A 19,095-nucleotide genomic window follows, 5' to 3' on the forward strand; every position below is an offset into this window, starting at 1 on the left:
GAGGGTTTCAGCAGCAGATGAGCCGAGGCAGGGGCGGAGACGTCAATCGCACTGTAGAGTATCAAACTGGCCCCCAAAGAGTTTCTGACAAATTGTGCTTCTTTTTTTTTCTCTCGCTGCTCAGGGAAACCTTCCATGGAAGGCGATGTTTCTGAGGTGAAAGTGGACAAGGAGGGAGAGAAAGTCACATTGATCTGCAGTGCTTCTGGGCATCCGAGTCCCACGATCACTTGGAACGTGGAGCAGTGGCCAGTACGTGTGAAGTATCTCCTTAAAGTGCGGAGACTGGAGAAGCTGGGATTGTTCTCCTGAGAGCAGAGAAGGTTACGGGGAGATTTGATAGAGGCGTTCAAAATCATGAAGGGAGTAAATAAGGAGAAACTGTTTCCAGTGGCAGGAGGGTCGGTAACCAGAGGACACAGATTTAAGATAATTGGTGAAAGAGCCAGAGGGGGAGGTGTGGAGAATGTTTTTTACGCAGTGAGTTGTTCTGATCTGGAATGCGCTGCCTGAAAGGGCGGTGGAAGCAGATTCAATAATAACTTTCAAAAGGGGAATTGGCTGGGGCTATGGGGAAAGAGCAGGGGATTGGGACTAAGAGCCGGCACAGGCACGATGGGCCGAGTGGCCCCCTTCTGTGATGTACGATTCAAACTGGACGCCTGTCCATCAATCCCGTTCCGAGTTCCTGTTTCGAGTGACTCTCGGAAACATGTCTGGGATCCAGATGTTGACTGACACTCCCTCCCCCCCAAAATGTTCACCCCTCCCCCCCCCCAAAATGTTCACCCCTCCCCCCCAAAATGTTCACCCCTCCCCCCCAAAATGTTCACCCCTCCCCCCCCAAAATGTTCACCCCTCCCCCCCAAAATGTTCACCCCTCCCCCCCAAAATGTTCACCCCTCCCCCCCCAAAATGTTCACCCCTCCCCCCCAAAATGTTCACCCCCTCCCCCCCAAAATGTTCGCCCCTCCCCCCAAAATGCTCTCCCCTCCCCCCCAAAATGCTCTCCCCTCCCCCCCAAAATGCTCTCCCCTACCCCCCAAAATGCTCTCCCCTACCCCCCAAAATGCTCTCCCCTCCCCCCCAAAATGCTCTCCCCTCCCCCCCAAAATGCTCTCCCCTCCCCCCCAAAATGCTCTCCCCTCCCCCCCCAAAATGCTCGCCCCTCCCCCCCAAAATGCTCGCCCCTCCCCCCCAAAATGCTCGCCCCTCCCCCCCCAAAATGCTCGCCCCTCCCCCCCCCGGACGCTCGCCCCTCCATTGGTGCTACCCTCTTCCCCCAACACTCCCCCTCCCCCACACAAAGAGGGAGTTTTACTCTGACTCTAACCCATGCCTTATTAACGCTTATGACACTAAATCTAGTCCCGATCTTTTAAATTACTTTTTAAAAATTCATTCGTGGGATGTGGGCGTCGCTGGCGAGGCCGGCATTAATCGCCCAATCCCTAATGACTGCAACGCTAGTGGTCCAGCGTCGTGGCGCCTGAGCTATTCGACTGCGGGAGGCGGCCGTTTGCTCGACCGCCCCCCCCGCCCCCCCAGCTGGCAGTCTCGGGGTTAAATTCCTGAGCTGCGACGAACAGGACAGACGGGTTTTTTCCCAGTGGCTGGGAGCTTTTATTTTTGCGCTCTTTGCTAATCGCATTTCTGTCACTTGTGTACCACCGGGCCGTCAAAGAGCTGATCTCGATCTCAGTCGGATGAGCTCCCTCCAGTACATTAACACCCGGAGCAATACAAATTGGCCTGTCAGGACCAACTGGTGCAGTTATGCTTCAGCCGTCCAGAGCCTCAGTCAGATCCCATCTGCGTTCAGTTCAGGAAGGATATATTGGCCTTGGAGGGGGTACAGTGCAGATTCACCAGAATGATACCAGTGGGGGGGGGCTTAGAGAGTTGAATTGTGAGGCTTGTATTCCCTCGAGTTTAGAAGGTTGGGGTGTGATTTAATCAAGGCATTGAAAATAATAGAGGGATTCCATAAAGTAGATAGAGAGAAACTATTTCCTCTGGTGGGGGGAGTCCAGAACGAGGGGGCTTAACCTTAAAACTAGAGCCGGGCCGTTGAGGAGCGAAATCAGGAAGCACTTCTTCACACAAAGGGGAGTGGGAAATCTGGGACTTTCTCCCCCCAAAAGGCTGGGGGATAATTGGAGCTTTCAAAACCGAGATCGATAGATTTTTGTTGGGTGAGGGTATCGAGGGATCGGGAGCAAATGGAGTTAAGGTACAGATCAGCCATGACCTAATGGAATGGCGGAACGGGCTCGAGGGGCTGAATGGCCTCCTCCTGTTCCTGTGTAACAGGCCCGTGGGGCTGAATGGCCTCCTCCTGTTCCTGTGTTTCTATGAATAATGAACGGTAAAAGGTTTCTGGGGGTAAGTAAGATGACGCCAAGCTTGACCTTATCGGCATGGTGACGTCAATTAAACCAGTGAGTTAATTAGCTTTGCACTCCCACAGGCTCCGACTGGCACTAGGCCTCTGATTGACCATCCTCCTCACTGACTTAGCAACTTCAACACTGACTGGCAGCTCTCCCCAGCTGGTGCGTTTGGGTCTAAGGTTTGATGCCCAGTGGTTGCTGAGTCAAGTCTGAGGCGAGGCAGCCTGGGGGCAGAGAGACCCAGCGACCGTGCCCCTCGGGCTGGGGGATCGAAACCGGACGAGGGCCCCCATTCCCCGTCGGCTCTCCGCCATTGGAAAACGGGCGTCTCTGGACAGTGAGTGAGGGCAGGTGCGACTGTGACGCCCTCCCTGGTCCACTAGCTCACCGGCCGTCGCCGTCTGGATGGCGGAATGAGGTGTCGGAATGAGGCGGATCTGCCAGCACAGAGGAAGGGGAGTTAAAATGGGTGAAGCTCCCTCGGATACCTGGCGACTGATCCCCGGTCTTTTCCGTTCCTTCCCTCAGCTACTGACGTCGTCCGAGAATGGTGTGATCAGCAAGCTGTCCGTCGCGGTCACCTCCAGAATCGTCCAACACGGAATCACATGCAACGCCACCAACAAGTACGGCTGGGCGCAGAGGAGCTTCCAGCTGGCGATCGGTCAGTGCGCGCCCGCTCTGCGTTATCTTTGCGCGCCGGAGCGGCACGGTCGCAACGAGTGCGTCACGACGGGCTCGAGATATAGGCCCAAACGTTGGCGCCAACCGCTGCCCGGCGACCCCTGCTGGAAGGCGCCCAAATGTGCGGGCGTTGGAGCGGTGATATGAAAGGGCGGCGGCGGGTGGGAGGGGGGGGGTGGGTGGGCGCGGGGGTTGAGGATCGTCTGTGATGCCCCCTGTGGTCGAATAGTCTTCTGCCGCTCACTGGCAGTGCGGGGGTCGATGGGGTCCACAGAGCTGAGTTCCCGGCTACAGTCGGAAGCTTTCCCCCCCCACCACCCCCGCCGAGAAGAAGGGAGAAGAACAATCAGCAGGCCCGCGACGCCTTCTGTAGTCGAATAGTCTTCCGCCGCTCACTGGCGTCGCGGGGGGGGGGGCGATGGGGCTCACGGAGCTGAGCCCCCGGCGACAGTCGGCAGCTCTTCCCCCCCCCCCACCTCTCTCCGCCGGGAATAAGGGAAAGGACAATCGGCAGGCGCGCGACGCCCTCTGCAGTCGAATAGCCGGCACCCGGGTGACCGCCGAGGCTCACGGATTGAGAATGGCCTCTCCGGAAGCGGGGAAGGGAGGGAGTGGCGCGGAGGTACGAGACCACGAGACTGTGTACCCCAGCATCAGCCAGCGTCTGCAGACGGCGGGAGATTGGGAGTTGGAAGAACAAGGAGAAACACTGCTGACTCTCAGTGTGAAATCGCTCGGAGCATCGAAGTCCATCTGCAGAGCTGGTTCCCCGCCGACCTGCCCCATTCGTTGATGGATGGACCCCTTTAAAGCCGTTCCTGATTGCCGGCCTCTGCCAGAGAGCGTCTTAAGTACGTCTCCTGGAAATGGCTGAGAGAGGCAATCAGCTAGCGTGAAAGGTCAGGTAATCACTGAGAGCTTTTCTTCCGACAAAAGCATGAAGAAATCTCTTCTCTTCCACCTCCCCCACCCCCCCCGGCCCCTCCCCTCCACCTCTCGGGGTCACCAACGCTCCGGGATTGTCCTGGGAGTTTCCAGGAATTAACGATAAATCTCCCAGGACGCTTTCCGAGAGCGAAACAGCGGGGTTTGAAAATCGTGTGTTAAAAATCACAGAACTGTCATTTCTTCATTTCCTTTGAACACTTTCGCTTCTTGGTTATAAAAGTGTTGGAGATAGTTTCATAGTATGGTACAGCACAGAAGGAGGCCATTCGGCCCATCGTGCCTATGCCGGCTCTTTGAAAGAGCTATCCAATTAATCCCACTCCTCCCCCTGCTCTTTCCCCAAAGTCCTGCAAGTTTTTTCCCTTCAAGTATTTATCCAATTCCCTTTTTGAAAGTTATTATTGAATCTGCTTCCACCGCCCTTTCAGGCAGCGCATTCCAGATCAGAACAACTCGCTGCGTAAAATAATGTTTGCTCGTGTCGTATTTTACCGATCACCTTAAATCTGTGTCCTCTGGTTACCGACCCTTCTGCCACTGGAAACAGTTTCTCCTTATTTACTCTATCAAAACCCCTCATGATTTTGAACACCTCGATTAAATCTCCCCTTAACCTTCTCTGCTCTAAAGGAGAACAATCCCAGCTTCTCCAGTCTCTCCACATAACTGAAGTCCCTCATCCCTGGGACCATTCTGGTAAATCTCCTCTGCACCCTCTCCAAGGCCTTGACATCCTTCCTAAAGTGCGGTGCCCAGAATTGGACACAATACTCCATCTGGGGCCTAACCGGGGTGGACAGAAATGCTGTTTGACTGGGTGAGGCAGTTGGAGGCGGGAGGTCATGTGAAGGTGCTGATTCTGGCTGGGGGTGTGGTTCCTTAAGACGATAGGAGCAGGAGTAGGCCATTCGGCCCCTCGAGCCATTCAATGACATCATGGCTGATTTGATTTTTACCTCAACTCCACTTTCCCGCCCTTTCCCCATATCCTTTGACTCCCTCGCTGATCAAACATTTGTCTAACTCAGCCTTGAATGTATTCAATGACTCAGCCTCCACAGCTTTTTGGGGTAAAGAATTCCAAAGATTCACCACCCTCTGGGAGAAGAAATTCCTCCTCATTTCCGTCTTAAACGGGCGACCCCTTATTCTGAGACTATGCCCCCTAGTTTTAGATTCCCCCATGAGGGGTAACATCCTCTCAGCATCGACCCTATCGAGTCCCCTCAGAATCTTGTATCTTTCAATAAGATCTCCTCTCATTCTTCTAAACTCCAATGAGTATAAACCCAACCTGTTCAATCTTTCCTCATAAGACAACCCTTCCATACCCAGAATCAACCTCGTGAACCTTCTCTGAACTGCCTCCAATGCAAGTATGTCCTTCCTTAAATAAGGGCACCAGAACTGTACGCAGTACTCCAGGTGTGGTCTCACCAGCACCCTGTACAGTTGGAGCATGACTTCCCTGCTTTTATACTCCATCCCCCTAGAAATAAAGGCCAATATTCCGTTTGCCTTCCGGATTACCTGCTGCACCTGTATGTTGGCTTTTTGTGTTTCATGTACGAAGACACCCAGATCCCTCTGTACCGCAGCATTTTGTAGTATTTCTCCATTCAAATAATATTTTGCTTTTTTATTTTTCCTCCCAAAGTGGACGACTTCACATTTTCCCACATTATATTCCATCTGCCAAATTTTTGCCCATTTGCTTAACCTGTCAATATCCCTTTGCAGACACTTTGTGTCCTCATCGCAACTTGCTTTTCCACCTATCTTTGTATCATCAGCAAATTTGGCCACAAGACACTCTGTTCCTTCATCCAAGTCAATGATATATATTGTAAATAGTTGAGGCCCCAGCACTGAGCCCTGCAGCACCCCACTAGTTACAGATTCCCATTTTGAAAATGACCCTTTTATCCCGACTCTTTGTTTTCTGTTAGTTAGCCAATCCTCTATCCATGCCAGTATGTTACCCCCAACACCATGAGCTCTTATCTTGTGCAGTAATCTTTTATGTGGCATCTTATCGAATGCCTTTTGGAAATCCAAATATACTGCATCCATTGGTTCCCCTTTATCCACCCTGTCCGTTACTTCCTCAAAGAACTCTAATAAATTTGTCAGACATAATTTCCCCTTCATAAAACCATGTTGACTCTCCTTGATTGTATTATGAGTCTCCAAATGTCCTGCTACTACTTCCTTAATAATGGATCCTAGCATTTTCCTAATGACAGATGTTAGGCGAACTGGTCTATAGTTACCTGCTTTCTGTCTCACTCCCTTCTTGAATAGGGGTGTTACGTTTGTGGTTTTCCTGGGACCTTTCCAGAATCTAGTGAATTCCGAGAGATTACAACCAATGCATCCACTATCTCTGTAGCCACTTCCTTTAAGACCCTCGGATGCAAGCCATCAGGTCCAGGGGACTTGTCAGTCTTTAGACCCATTAGTTTACCTAGTACTTTTTCTCTAGTGATAATGATTGTTTTCAGTTCCTTCCTCCCCTTTGCCCCTTGATTTTCTACTATTATTGGTATATTATTAGTGTCTTCTACTGTGAAGACAGATACAAAATATCTGTTCAATTCCTCTGCCATTTCCTTGTTTTCCATTATTATTTCCCCAGTCTCATCCTCTAAGGGACCAATGTTTACTTTAGCTACCCTCTTCCTTTTTATATACTTGTAGAAACTTTTACTGTCAGTTTTATATTTCTTGCTCGTTTTCTCTCAATTTATTTTCTCCCTCATTATTATTCTTTTGCTGGTTTTTAAAGTTTTCCCAATCTTCGGGCTTACCAATAATCTTTGTCATGTTGTATGCTTTTTCTTTTAATCTGATACCATCCTTGACTTCCTTAGTTAGCCATGGTTGGTTCACCCTTTTTGTGGAGTCTTTCCTCCTCACAGGGATATATTTTTGTTGCGAGTCATAAAATATCTTTTTAAATGTTTGCCACTGCTTATCCACCATCATACCATCTAATCTGTTTACCCAGTCCACTTCAGCCAGTTCCGCCCTCATTCCTTTATAATTGCCCTTATTTAAGTTTAACACAGTAGTTTCAGACCCAAGATCCTCGCTCTCAAACTGGATGTGAAATTCTATCATGTTATGATCACTGCTTCCTAAGGGATCCTTTACTTTGAGATCATTAATTAATCCTGTTTCGTTACCCATTCCCAGATCCAAAATGGCCTGTTCTCTGGTTGGTTCCCCGACGTATTGGTCTAAGAAACAGTCCCTAATACACTCTATGAACTCCTCCTCAGGGCTATTTTTGCCAATTTGATTGGTCCAATCTGTGTGAAAGTTAAAATCGCGCATGATTATTGCATTACCTTTTTTACAAGCCCCCCTTATTTCCTGATTAATATTTTGCCCTAGAGTGTAGCTACTGTTAGGGGGCCTATATACTACTCCCACCAGTGATTTCTTTCCCTTGCTATTTCTTACCTCCACCCAAATTGATTCGATATCTTGATCTTCTGAGCCAAGATCATTTCTCACTATTATACCAATTTCATCTTTTATAAACAGAGCTACCCCACCACTTTTACCTTTTCTCCTATCCTTCCGAATTGTTAAATAACCCTGAATATGGGTTTCCAGTAATCTTTGCCATGTTGTATGCTTTTTCTTTTAATCTGGTACCATCCTTGACTTCCTTAGTTAGCCATGGTTGGATCACCCATTTTGTGGAGTCTCTCCTCCTCGCAGGAGGAATGGCTATTCGGGGACCATTTCCATGGTAGTAGTTTCCCTCCCCTCCTCCTCCTCCATCCAGGTTACCTCTCCCCGAGTAGCCATTCTCCGTGTGGAGGATCTCATTCAGCCCCCACTGCGATCGGGACCAGAGCAAGAGGCCGGAGAAGGTTCTCCCGCAATAGAATTGTAAAGCAGAGAAGTTATGTTAAACTTGTATAGAACCTTGGTTAGGCCACACTTGGAGCACTGCGCGCAGTTCTGGTCTCCGTATTGCAAAAAGGATATAGAGGCACTGGGGAAAGTGCAAAAAAAGATTCACAAGGATGATGCCAGAACTGAGAGAATATATTTATCAGGAAAGACTGAACAGGCTGGGGCTCTTTTCTCTAGACTGAGGGGTGACCTGATGGAGGTCTTTAAGATAATGAAGTGGTTCGATAGGGTAGACGGAGAGAAAATGTTTCCAGTTTTGGGGGAGTCCAAAACTAGGGGGCCACAAATATAAGATAGTCACTAATAAATCCAATTGGGAATTCAGGAGAAACTTCTTTATCCCAGAGAGTGGTGAGAATGTGGAACTCGCTCCCACAAGGAGTGGTTGAGGGGAATAACATCGATGCATTTAAGGGAAAGCTGGAATTTGCTGCCCCAGGAAGCTGTGGAAGCTACATCATTAAATAAACTTAAAACAGAAATAGACAGTTTCCTAGAAGTAAAGGGAATTAGGGGTTACGGGGAGCGGGCAGGAAATTGGACATGAAGCTGAGTTCGGATCGGTCAAGGCCCTGTGGGTGGCGGAGAGGGCCCAGGAGCTGAGTGGCCGGGTCCTGCTCCTACTTCTTGTGTTCTTTCGATTTGAGGTTAGGATCAGATCAGCCATGATCTTATTGAATGGCGGAGCAGGCTCGAGGGGCCGATTGGCCTACTCCTGCTCCTATTTCTTATGTTCTTACGAACACGCGAGGGAGAAAGGAATAGAAGGATATGGTGATGGGGTGAGACGAAGTAGAGAGGGAGGAGGCTCGTGTGGAGCATAAACGCCGGCATAGTCCAGTTGGGCCGAATGGCCTGTTTCCCTGCTGCAGATTTGATGTGACTCGACGTAACAATGCTGTTTGGTGGGAAGGCTCAGCAGAAGTTTGATACAACTTAGAGACTTGTTGGGCCACTCCAGAGGGCAGTCAAGAGTCAACTCGGTTGGAGTGGGGACTGGTGTCACGTGTAGGCCCAGACCGGGTAAGGACGGCAGGTTTCCTTCCCTAAAGGGTCATTGGTCAACCAGTTGGGATTTTTACGACAAAAAACGACAGCTTTGCGGTCGCTTTTACTGAGACCAGTTTTCTTTACCTCCAGATTTATTCGAACTGAATTCTCAAGGGGCCCGCGGTGGGATTGTAACTCCTGTTCTCTGGATTATTGGTCCAGAGAGCTGGGATTCGGCCTCCAGTTACGCAAACATTAAGACCGCCCTCTTTGTGTCTTTATTTTTACAGTTCCACCTACCACGGAGCCACCAGTGACATCAGGAGGTAAGGAGTCACAGGCTGCCGTTTTCAACCCCTCCCCCCCCCCCTCTCTCCCTTGTGCATCTCAGGGATGGCATTGCTGGTAATGGGTGGCACTGCCCGCTTTGTGACGATGCCATCTTCTGCAAGCTCAGTTGCGGCCTCTACCCTCGGAGTCACATCGGAGCTAAACCAACTCTTAGATGGATAAGTGTGAGGTGGTGTGTTTTGGTGGCAAGAATAAGGACGCCACACATCCGTTGCAAAATAAGAGTCTGTCCGGGAGAGGGGAGCAAAGGGGGTACAGGTACACGCATCGTTAAAAGTAGCGACGCAGGTTAATAAGGCCATTAAAAAAAGGCAAATCGAGCACTGGGGGGATAGGATTGAAAAGCAAAGCGTAAACGCCGGCATAGACCAGTCGGGCCGAATGGCCTGTTCCTGAGCTCCAGTTTCGATGGAACTCGACGGAACCACAAGTCTCAACGGGCACTGGCCCTCCCCCGACACCGTGCCCATTTGTCGTGAGTGAGTGCCAGCCGGCTGTTTGGACATGGGGTGCGTCGCAGCTGGCCCCGAAATCCAACCCGCCCCCCGCCCCCCGCCCCCCCGCCGTTCTCCCAACGCCTGGCAGTGGGACTGTTCGAGAGTGGGAATACTGGCCGCCCCTGGAGCCCAGACACTCAGACCCTCACTGAGATCAGGTCTGTACATTAATTGATGCCTGGGAGTGTTTGATGGGACAGTGTAGAGGGAGCTTTACTCTGTATCTAACCCCCTGTACCTACCCTGGGAGTGTTTGATGGGACAGTGTAGAGGGAGCTTTACTCTGTATCTAACCCCCTGTACCTGCCCTGGGAGTGTTTGACGGGACAGTGTAGAGGGAGCTTTACTCTGTATCTAACCCCCCGTACCTGCCCTGGGAGTGTTTGATGGGACAGTGTAGAGGGAGCTTTACTCTGTATCTAACCCCCTGTACCTGTCCTGGGAGTGTTTAATGGGACAGTGTAGAGGGAGCTTTACTCTGTATCTAACCCCCTGTACCTGCCCTGGGAGTGTTTGATGGGACAGTGTAGAGGGAGCTTTACTCTGTATCTAACCCCCTGTACCTGCCCTGGGAGTGTTTGACGGGACAGTGTAGAGGGAGCTTTACTCTGTATCTAACCCCCTGTACCTGCCCTGGGAGTGTTTGATGGGACAGTGTAGAGGGAGCTTTACTCTGTATCTAACCCCCTGTACCTGCCCTGGGAGTGTTTGACGGGACAGTGTAGAGGGAGCTTTACTCTGTATCTAACCCCCTGTACCTGCCCTGGGAGTGTTTGATGGGACAGTGTAGAGGGAGCTTTACTCTGTATCTAACCCCCTGTACCTGCCCTGGGAGTGTTTGATGGGACAGTGTAGAGGGAGCTTTACTCTGTATCTAACCCCCTGTACCTGCCCTGGGAGTGTTTGATGGGACAGTGTAGAGGGAGCTTTACTCTGTATCTAACCCCCTGTACCTGCCCTGGGAGTGTTTGATGGGACAGTGTAGAGGGAGCTTTACTCTGTATCTAACCCCCTGTACCTGCCCTGGGAGTGTTTGACAGGACAGTGTAGAGGGAGCTTTACTCTGTATCTAACCCCCTGTACCTGCCCTGGGAGTGTTTGTTACTGGCACCGGTGCCTATAATGGAACTATTCTATTTCTTATACCTATCCTTGATTAGCACCAAGTTAACCCACGAAAGGTAATCCCTGTAAAGTGACTTTGTAATATTGGCTGAGCCTCGCTCGATGTGACTGTAGATCGGAGAGTCGGGGGAGGGGATTCTCGAGGCCTGACTCACGGCCCTCTCGATTATTCAGTCGCACGTCTGTCTGATCTACTCCTGGCCGACAAGACCCCAGTCAGAGGCACAGACTGGGGAAATCTACCCCTGGAAAGAATATGATGGTGCCATTTTATATGAGTGAGAGTGTGTGAGTTTGTCTGTGTGCATGTGAGTGTTTGTGTGTATCTGTGTGTGTGTGTATGTATGTGAGCGTGAGATTTTGGGTGAGTGTGTGAAAGTGTGTCTCTGTGTGAAAGTGTGTCTCTGTGTGAAAGTGTGTCAGTGTGTGTATGTGAGCTTGAGTGTGTCTGAGCGTGTCTGCGTGTGTTTGTGAGTGAGTGAGTGTGTTTGTGTGTCTGTGTGTGTCTGTGTGTGTCTGTGTGTGTTTGTGTGTCTGTGTGTGTTTGTGTGTCTGTGAGTGTGTCTGTGTGTGTTTGCGAGTGTGTGTCTGTGTGTGTTTGCGAGTGTGTGTTTGTGAGTGAGCGTTTGTGAGTGAGCGTATGTGAGTGAGTGTGAATGTGTGTCTGTGTGTGTTTGTGTGTGAGTGTGTCTGTGTGTGTTTGCGAGTGTGTCTGTGTGTGTTTGCGAGTGAGTGTGAGTGTGTCTGTGTGTGTGTTTGCGAGTGTGTCTGTGTGTGTTTGCGAGTGAGTGTGACTGTGTCTGTGTGTGTTTGCGAGTGTGTCTGTGTGTGTTTGTGAGTGTGTGTCTGTGTGAATGTACCAAGGGGGTAATTGCCCCCCTCTGCGCCCCCTCCTCAGTCTCTGTCTCCATAGACTGCGGGCATGGTAAGCTCTCACTGGGTGCTGGTCACACCAGTGGCCCCTCACACCTCTCAGGCCGCGGCGTGTCGGTAGAATGGGCCCTGTCTGAGGTCAGGGCCCCTCAGTTCACTCGAAGGGCAGTGCCCTCACCTCCTGTAACTCTCTGCTCTCTCTCCTCATGCTGCTCAAGTGGATTCCATTAAGAAGACAGGTTGGTGTCCAGGCTGTTTATTCCAATTATGTTTTAACGTGTCTGTATTTGTATCTTGCTCACAGCCCCTCCTCCAATCTCTCATCCCCCCTCCCCGAATACGCTGACTCCTGTTGGGGTATGGGTATTCATAGCTGCCTTCCATTGAGCTCGGAGAGCGGGATATTCGACTACAGTGGGCATCGCGGATGAGCTCCATCCTATTTCCACTAACCCCACTGCCCCACTCTCTCCCCATAGCCCTGTATCAATCCCAAAACTACTCCCACTGCCCCACTCTCTCCCCATAGCCCTGTATCAATCCCAAAACTACTCCCACTGCCCCACTCTCTCCCCATAGCCCTGTATCAATCCCAAACTAATTCCACTGCCCCGCTCTCTCCCCATAGCCCTGTATCAATCCCAAACTAATCCCACTGCCCCGCTCTCTCCCCATAGCCCTGTATCAATCCCAAACTAATCCCACTGCCCCGCTCTCTCCCCATAGCCCTGTATCAATCCCAAACTAATCCCACTGCCCCGCTCTCTCCCCATAGCCCTGTATCAATCCCAAACTAATCCCACTGCCCCGCTCTCTCCCCATAGCCCTGTATCAATCCCAAACTGAGCTTCTGACCCCAGATCCGCTCCATCACCAAGACCGCCTACTTCCACCTCTGTAACATCGCCCGTCTCCGCCCCCTGCCTCAGCTCATCTGCTGCTGAAACCCTCATCCGTGCCTTTCTTACCTCCCAGACTCCACTATTCCAACCCTCTCCTGGCCGGGCCTCCCATCTTCCCCCACCCTCCGTAAACTTGAGCTCATCCAAAACTCTGTCCGTATCCTAACTCGCACCGAGTCCCGTTCACCCATCACCCCCCCCTGTGCTCGCTGACCTACATTGGCTCCCGGTCCGGGAACGCCTCGATTTTAAAATTCTCATCCTCCGTGGCCCTCGCCTCCCCCTCCCTATCTCTGTAACCTCCTCCAGCCCCGACAACCCTCCGAGATCTCTGCGCTGCTCCAATTCCGGCCTCTTGTGCATCCCCCGATTTCCATCGCTCCACCATTGGCGGCCGTGCCTTCAGCTGCCTGGGCCCCGAGCTCTGGAATTCCCTCCCTAAACCTCTCCGCCTCTCTCTCTCCTCCTTTTAAGACGCTCCTTAAAACCCACCTCTTTGACCGAGCTTTTGGTCACCTGGCCTAACGTCTCCTGATGTGGCGCGATGTCAAATCTTGTCCCGCGAAGCACTCTGGGACTTTGAGGTGCTAACTAAATGCTTGTTGTAATAGGCAGGGCACTTAACCTTCTTAAATCGAGCGTATTTAGATACTTGAGGTCCTCAGCGTTGACTACCCTTTTGGCTATGCTCCTTGCCAGTGGGTTTTGGGGCCCTATTCGACACCCCGGGGCGGGTGGGGGGGGTGCTGGGATGACCTCTGACTCCGCCTCTCTCTTTCTGCAGCCAATCGCGAGCCGCAGGGCGGAGGAGGCGGGGCTGTGATTGCCGTGGTGGTGTGCGTCCTCCTGCTGCTCCTGGTGGTGGCGTCCCTGTACTGCCTGCACAAGAAGGGGAAGCTGCCGTGTGGAAAGACGGAAAAGAAAGAGGGGTGAGTATCCCAGGCCGGGACGCGGGAGAGGGAAAATGTTTGCGTTCATGCACGCACACAAATCTTTGAAGGCGGCAGGACAAGTTGAGAAGGCTGTTAATAAAGCATACGGGATCCTGGGCTTTATTAATAGAGGCAGAGAGTACAAAAGCAAGGGAGTTATGCTAAACATTTATAAAACACCGGTCAGGCCTCAGCTGGAGTATTGCGTCCAATTCTGGGCACCGCACTTTAGGAAGGATGTCAAGGCCTTGGAGAGGGTGCGGAGGAGATTTACCAGAATGGTCCCAGGGATGAGGGACTTCAGTTATGTGGAGAGACTGGAGAAGCTGGGATTGTTCTCCTTAGAGCAGAGAAGGTTAAGGGGAGATTTGATAGAGGTGTTCAAAATCATGAAGGGTTTTGATAGAGTAAATAAGGAGAAACTGTTTCCAGTGGCAGGAGGGTCGGTAACCAGAGGACACGGATTTAAGATAATTTGCAAAAGAGTCAGAGGGGGAGATGAGGAGAATTTTTTTTACGCAGCGAGTTGTTCTGATCTGGAATGCGCTGCCTGAAAGGGCGGGGGAAGCAGATTCAATAATAACTTTCAAAAGGGAATTGGATAAGGGAAAAAATTTGTAGGGCTGTAGGGGAAAGAACAATGTGGGGGGGATGGGTCTAATTGGATAGCTCTTTCAAAGAGCCGGCACAGGCAGGATGGGCCGAATGGCCTCCTTCTGTGCTGTACCTGAAAGCGAACCCGAGAGGCTTTCCGGCCGCCATTTTGGACGGGCCTTCCTCAAGGACCTGATCCCTTGATCAACGGAGGATTGGGGGAGGGGCGCGGGAGGGAATAGCAGAGTGAAGAGAAGGAAGATACCGATGGGGGAAGGGGTTGGGGGAAGAGAGGAATGGGAACAGTCGGAAAGAGAGGTGGGATCGTGGGTGAAAATGGCGATGATCCCGAATAACATTGCGTGAGTTGTTTCTTCATTGAGAAACCAAGGCCTCGAGGACAGGACCAGAGAGGGCAGGAGCCTAGAAGTGATGATATTAGTGGTCGAATAGTCAACGTGGTCATATGCCATCTCCACCAGGTGTCAGTGGGTAGCACTCTCGCCTCTGAGTCAGAAAGTCATCAGCTCAAGTCCTACTCCAGAGACTCGAGCCCCATAACCTAGGCCGACACGCCCCAAGTGCCAGTACTGAGGGAGTGCTGCACTGTCGGAGGTGCCGTCTTTTGGAGGAGACGTTAAACTGAGGGCCCTCGTCTGCCCTCTCAGGTGGACATGAAAGGTCACTATTGGAAGGAGAGCAGGGGAGTTCTCCTCAGTGTCCTGGGGCCAATATTTATCCCTCAACCAACATCACAAAAAAAAACAGATTATCCGGTCATTTATCTCATTGCTGTTTGTGGGATCTTGCTGTGCGCAAATTGGCTGCCGTGTTTCCGACCTTAGAACTTCAAATAGTATTTCATTGGCTGTAAATCACTTTGTGAAAGGCACAAAATAAATGTAAGACTTACTTTCTTTCATACTAAAGAGTGGTGTGGGAGACAGGAGTTTCGATTCATGGAACCAACCAGGGAACAGGCTATTTTAGATCTTGTCCTGTGTAATGCGACAGGGTTAATTAGTAATCTCACAGTGAAGGATCCTCTGGGGAAGAGTGATCATAATATGATAGAATTTCACATTGAGTTTGGGAGTGACGTACTTAAGTCAGAAACTAGAGTCTTAAATTTAAATAAAGCCAATTACATAAGTATGAGGGGTGAGGGATGGGCAATAAATGCCGGCCTTGCCAGCGACGCCCACATCCCGTGAACGAATAAAAAAAAAGTTGGCTAAGGTAGATTGGGAAATTAAATTAAAGGGTATGATGGTTGATAAACAATGGCAAACATTTAAAGAAATATTTCAATATTCTCAACAAATATACATTTCACTGAGAAATAAAAACTCCAGGGGAAAAGTGATCCACCCCTGGCTAACTAAAGAAGTTAAGGATAGTATTAGATTAAAAGAATAGGCTTATAATGTTACCAAGAAGAGTAGTGAGCCTGAGGATTGGGAGAGTTTCAGAAACCAGCAAAGGATGACCAAAAAATTGATAAAAAGGGAGAAAATAGAATATGAAAGTAAACTAGCAAGAAATATAAAGACAGATTGTGAGAGCTTCTACAAGTATGTAAAAAGGAAGAGAGCAGCAAAAGTAAACGTTGGTCCCCTAGAGGCTGAGACAGGAGAAATTATAATGGGGAATCAGGAAATGGCAGAGACGCTAAACAAATATTTTGTATCTGTCTTCACTGTAGAAGACACAAAAAGCATACCAGAAATAGTGGGGAACCAAAGGGCTAATGAGAGTGAGGAACTTAAAGTAATTAATATCAGTAGAGGAAAAGTACTGGAGAAATTAATGGGACTAAAAGCCGACAAATCCCCTGGACTTGATGGCCTACATCCGAGGGTTCTAAAAGAGGTGGCTGCAGAGATAGTGGATGCATTGGTTGTGATCTTCCAGAATTCCCTAGATTCTAAAACGGTCTCAGCGGATTGGAAGGTGGCAAATGTAACCCCGCTATTCAAGAAAGGAGGGAGAGAAAACAGGGAAATAGGCCAGTTAGCCTGACATCAATCCTCGGGAAAATGCTGGAATCCATTATTAAGGAAGTGGTAACAGGGCACTTAGAAAATCATAATATGATTACATAAGAACATAAGAACATAAGAAATTGGAGCAGGAGTAGGCCAATCGGCCCCTCGAGCCTGCTCCGCCATTCAATAAGATCATGGCTGATCTGATCCCAACCACAAATCTAAAGAACACAAGAAGTCGGAGCAGGACCCGGCCACACAGCCCCTGGGCCCTCTCCGCCACCCACAGGGCATTGACCGATCCGAACTCAGCTTCATGTCCAATTTCCTGCCCGCTCCCCATAACCCCTAATTCCCTTTACTTCTAGGAAACTGTCTATTTCTGTTTTAAATTTATCTAATGATGTAGCTTCCACAGCTTCCTGGGGCAGCAAATTCCACAGACCTACCACCCTCTGAGTGAAGAAGTTTCTCCTCATCTCAGTTTTGAAAGAGCAGCCCCTTATTCTAAGATTATGCCCCCTAGTTCTAGTTTCACCCATCTTTGGGAACATCCTTACCGCATCCACCCGATCAAGACCCTTCACAATCTTATATGTTTCAATAAGATCGCCTCTCATTCTTCTGAACTCCAATGAGTAGAGTCCCAATCGACTCAACCTCTCCTCATATGTCCGCCCCCTCATCCCCGGGATTAACCGAGTGAACCTTCTTTGTACTGCCTCGAGAGCAAGTATGTCTTTTCTTAAGTATGGAGACCAAAACTGTATGCAGTATTCCAGGTGCGGTCTCACCAATACCTTATATAACTGCAGCAATACCTCCTTGTTTTTATATTCTATCCCCCTAGCAATAAAAGCCAACATTCCGTTGGCTTTCTTGATCACCTGCTGCACCTGCATACTAACTTTTTGATTTTCTTGCACTAGGACCCCCAGATCCCTTTGTACTGCAGTACTTTCCAGTCTCTCGCCATTAAGAAAATAACTTGCTCTCTGATTTTTCCTGCCAAAGTGCATAACCTCACATTTTCCAATATTATATTGCATCTGCCAAATCTCCGCCCACTCACCCAGCCTGTCTATATCCCCTTGCAGGTTTTTTATGTCCTCCTCACACTCTACTTTCCCTCCCATCTTTGTATCATCTGCAAATTTTGATATGTTGCACTCGGTCCCCTCCTCCAAATCGTTAATATAGATTGTAAAGAGTTGGGGACCCAGCACCGACCCCTGCGGAACACCACTGGTTACTGGTTGCCAGTCCGAGAATGAACCATTTATCCCAACTCTCTGCTTCCTGTTCGATAACCAATCCTCCACCCATGCCAGAATATTACCCCCAATCCAGTGATTCTTTATCTTGAGCAATAATCTTTTATGTGGCACCTTGTCGAATGCCTTCTGGAAGTCTAAATACACTACGTCCACTGGTTCCCCTTTATCCACCCTATACGTTATATCCTCGAAGAACTCAAGCAAATTTGTCAGACATGACTTCCCCTTCATAAAGCCATGCTGACTTTGTCCTATTAAATTATGCTTATCTAAATGTTCCGTTACTATCTCCTTAATAATAGACTCCAAAATTTTACCCACCACAGATGTTAAGCTAACTGGCCTATAATTTCCAGCCTTCTGCCTACTACCCTTTTTAAATAACGGTGTTACATTAGCAGTTTTCCAATCTGCCGGGACCTCTCCTGAGTCCAGGGAATTTTGGAAAACTATCACCAAAGCATCCACAATCCCTACTGCCACTTCCCTCAAGACCCTAGGATGGAAGCCATCAGGTCCAGGGGATTTATCCGCCTTGAGTCCCATTATTTTACTGAGTACCATCTCTTGAGTGATTTTAATCGTATTTAGCTCCTCCCCCCCGAGAGTCCCCTGTTTGTCCAGTGTTGGGATATTCTTAGTGTCCTCTACTGTAAAGACTGAAACAAAATATTTGTTCAGCATTTTTGCCATCTCCATGTTTCCCACCATTAATTTCCCGGTCTCATCCTCTAAGGGACCTATGTTTGCCTTAGCCACCCTTTTTCTTTTTATATAACTATAGAAACTCTTGCTATCTGTTTTTATATTTTTTGCTAATTTCTTTTCATAATCTAACTTCCCTTTCTTAATCAATCCTTTAGTTACTTTTTGCTGTCTTTTGAAGAATTCCCAATCTTCTATCCTCCCACTAAGTTTGGCTACCTTATATGTCCTTGTTTTTAGTCGGATACTATCCTTGATTTCTTTACTTAGCCACGGGTGGCTGTCATTTCTTTTACACCCTTTTTTCCTCAGTGGAATATATTTATTTTGAAAGTTGTAAAATAACTCCCTAAATGAACACCACTGCTCATGTACCGTCTTACCCTTTAATCTATTTTCCCAGTCCACTTTAATCAATTCCGCTCTCATACCATCATAGTCTCCTTTATTCAAGCTCAGTACGCTTGTTTGAGAATCAACCTTCTCACCCTCTAATTGGATATGGAATTCAACCATGTTGTGGTCGCTCGTTCCAAGGGGATCCTTAACTAGGACATTATTAATTAATTAATTAATTAGGCAGAGTCAACATGGTTTTATGAAAGGGAAATCGTGTTTGACAAATTTATTAGAGATTTTTGAGGATGTAACTAGCAGGGTAGATAAAGGGGAACCAGTAGATGTAGTATATTTGGATTTCGATAAGGTTGTTACACACAATAAGGGTTCATGGGATTGGGGGTAATATATTAGCATGGATAGAGGATTGGTTAACGGACAGGAAACAGAGAGTAGGGATAAACGGGTCATTCTCAGGTTGGCAGGCTGTAACTAGTGGGGTGCCGCAAGGATCAGTGCTTGGGCCTCAGCTATTTACAATCTATATTAATGACTTGGATGAAG

At 49.1% G+C, this 19,095-nt stretch overlaps 1 protein-coding gene across 2 annotated transcripts in view; it reads left to right on the forward strand.

Annotated features, from left to right (window-relative positions):
- Positions 1-19,095, forward strand: part of LOC137306174 (basal cell adhesion molecule-like) — a 72,407-nt gene that overhangs the window by 39,590 nt on the left and 13,722 nt on the right. For both annotated transcript variants that reach the window (XM_067975245.1, XM_067975244.1), the window contains exons 11-14: positions 125-252; positions 2,922-3,057; positions 9,239-9,274; positions 13,481-13,625. In XM_067975245.1, the coding sequence (XP_067831346.1) occupies positions 125-252; positions 2,922-3,057; positions 9,239-9,274; positions 13,481-13,625 (445 nt within the window). The remainder of the gene's footprint in view (positions 1-124; positions 253-2,921; positions 3,058-9,238; positions 9,275-13,480; positions 13,626-19,095) is intronic.

This window comes from Heptranchias perlo, chromosome 42 (assembly GCF_035084215.1).
Source record: "Heptranchias perlo isolate sHepPer1 chromosome 42, sHepPer1.hap1, whole genome shotgun sequence".
NCBI classification, from domain to species: Eukaryota; Metazoa; Chordata; class Chondrichthyes; order Hexanchiformes; family Hexanchidae; genus Heptranchias; species Heptranchias perlo.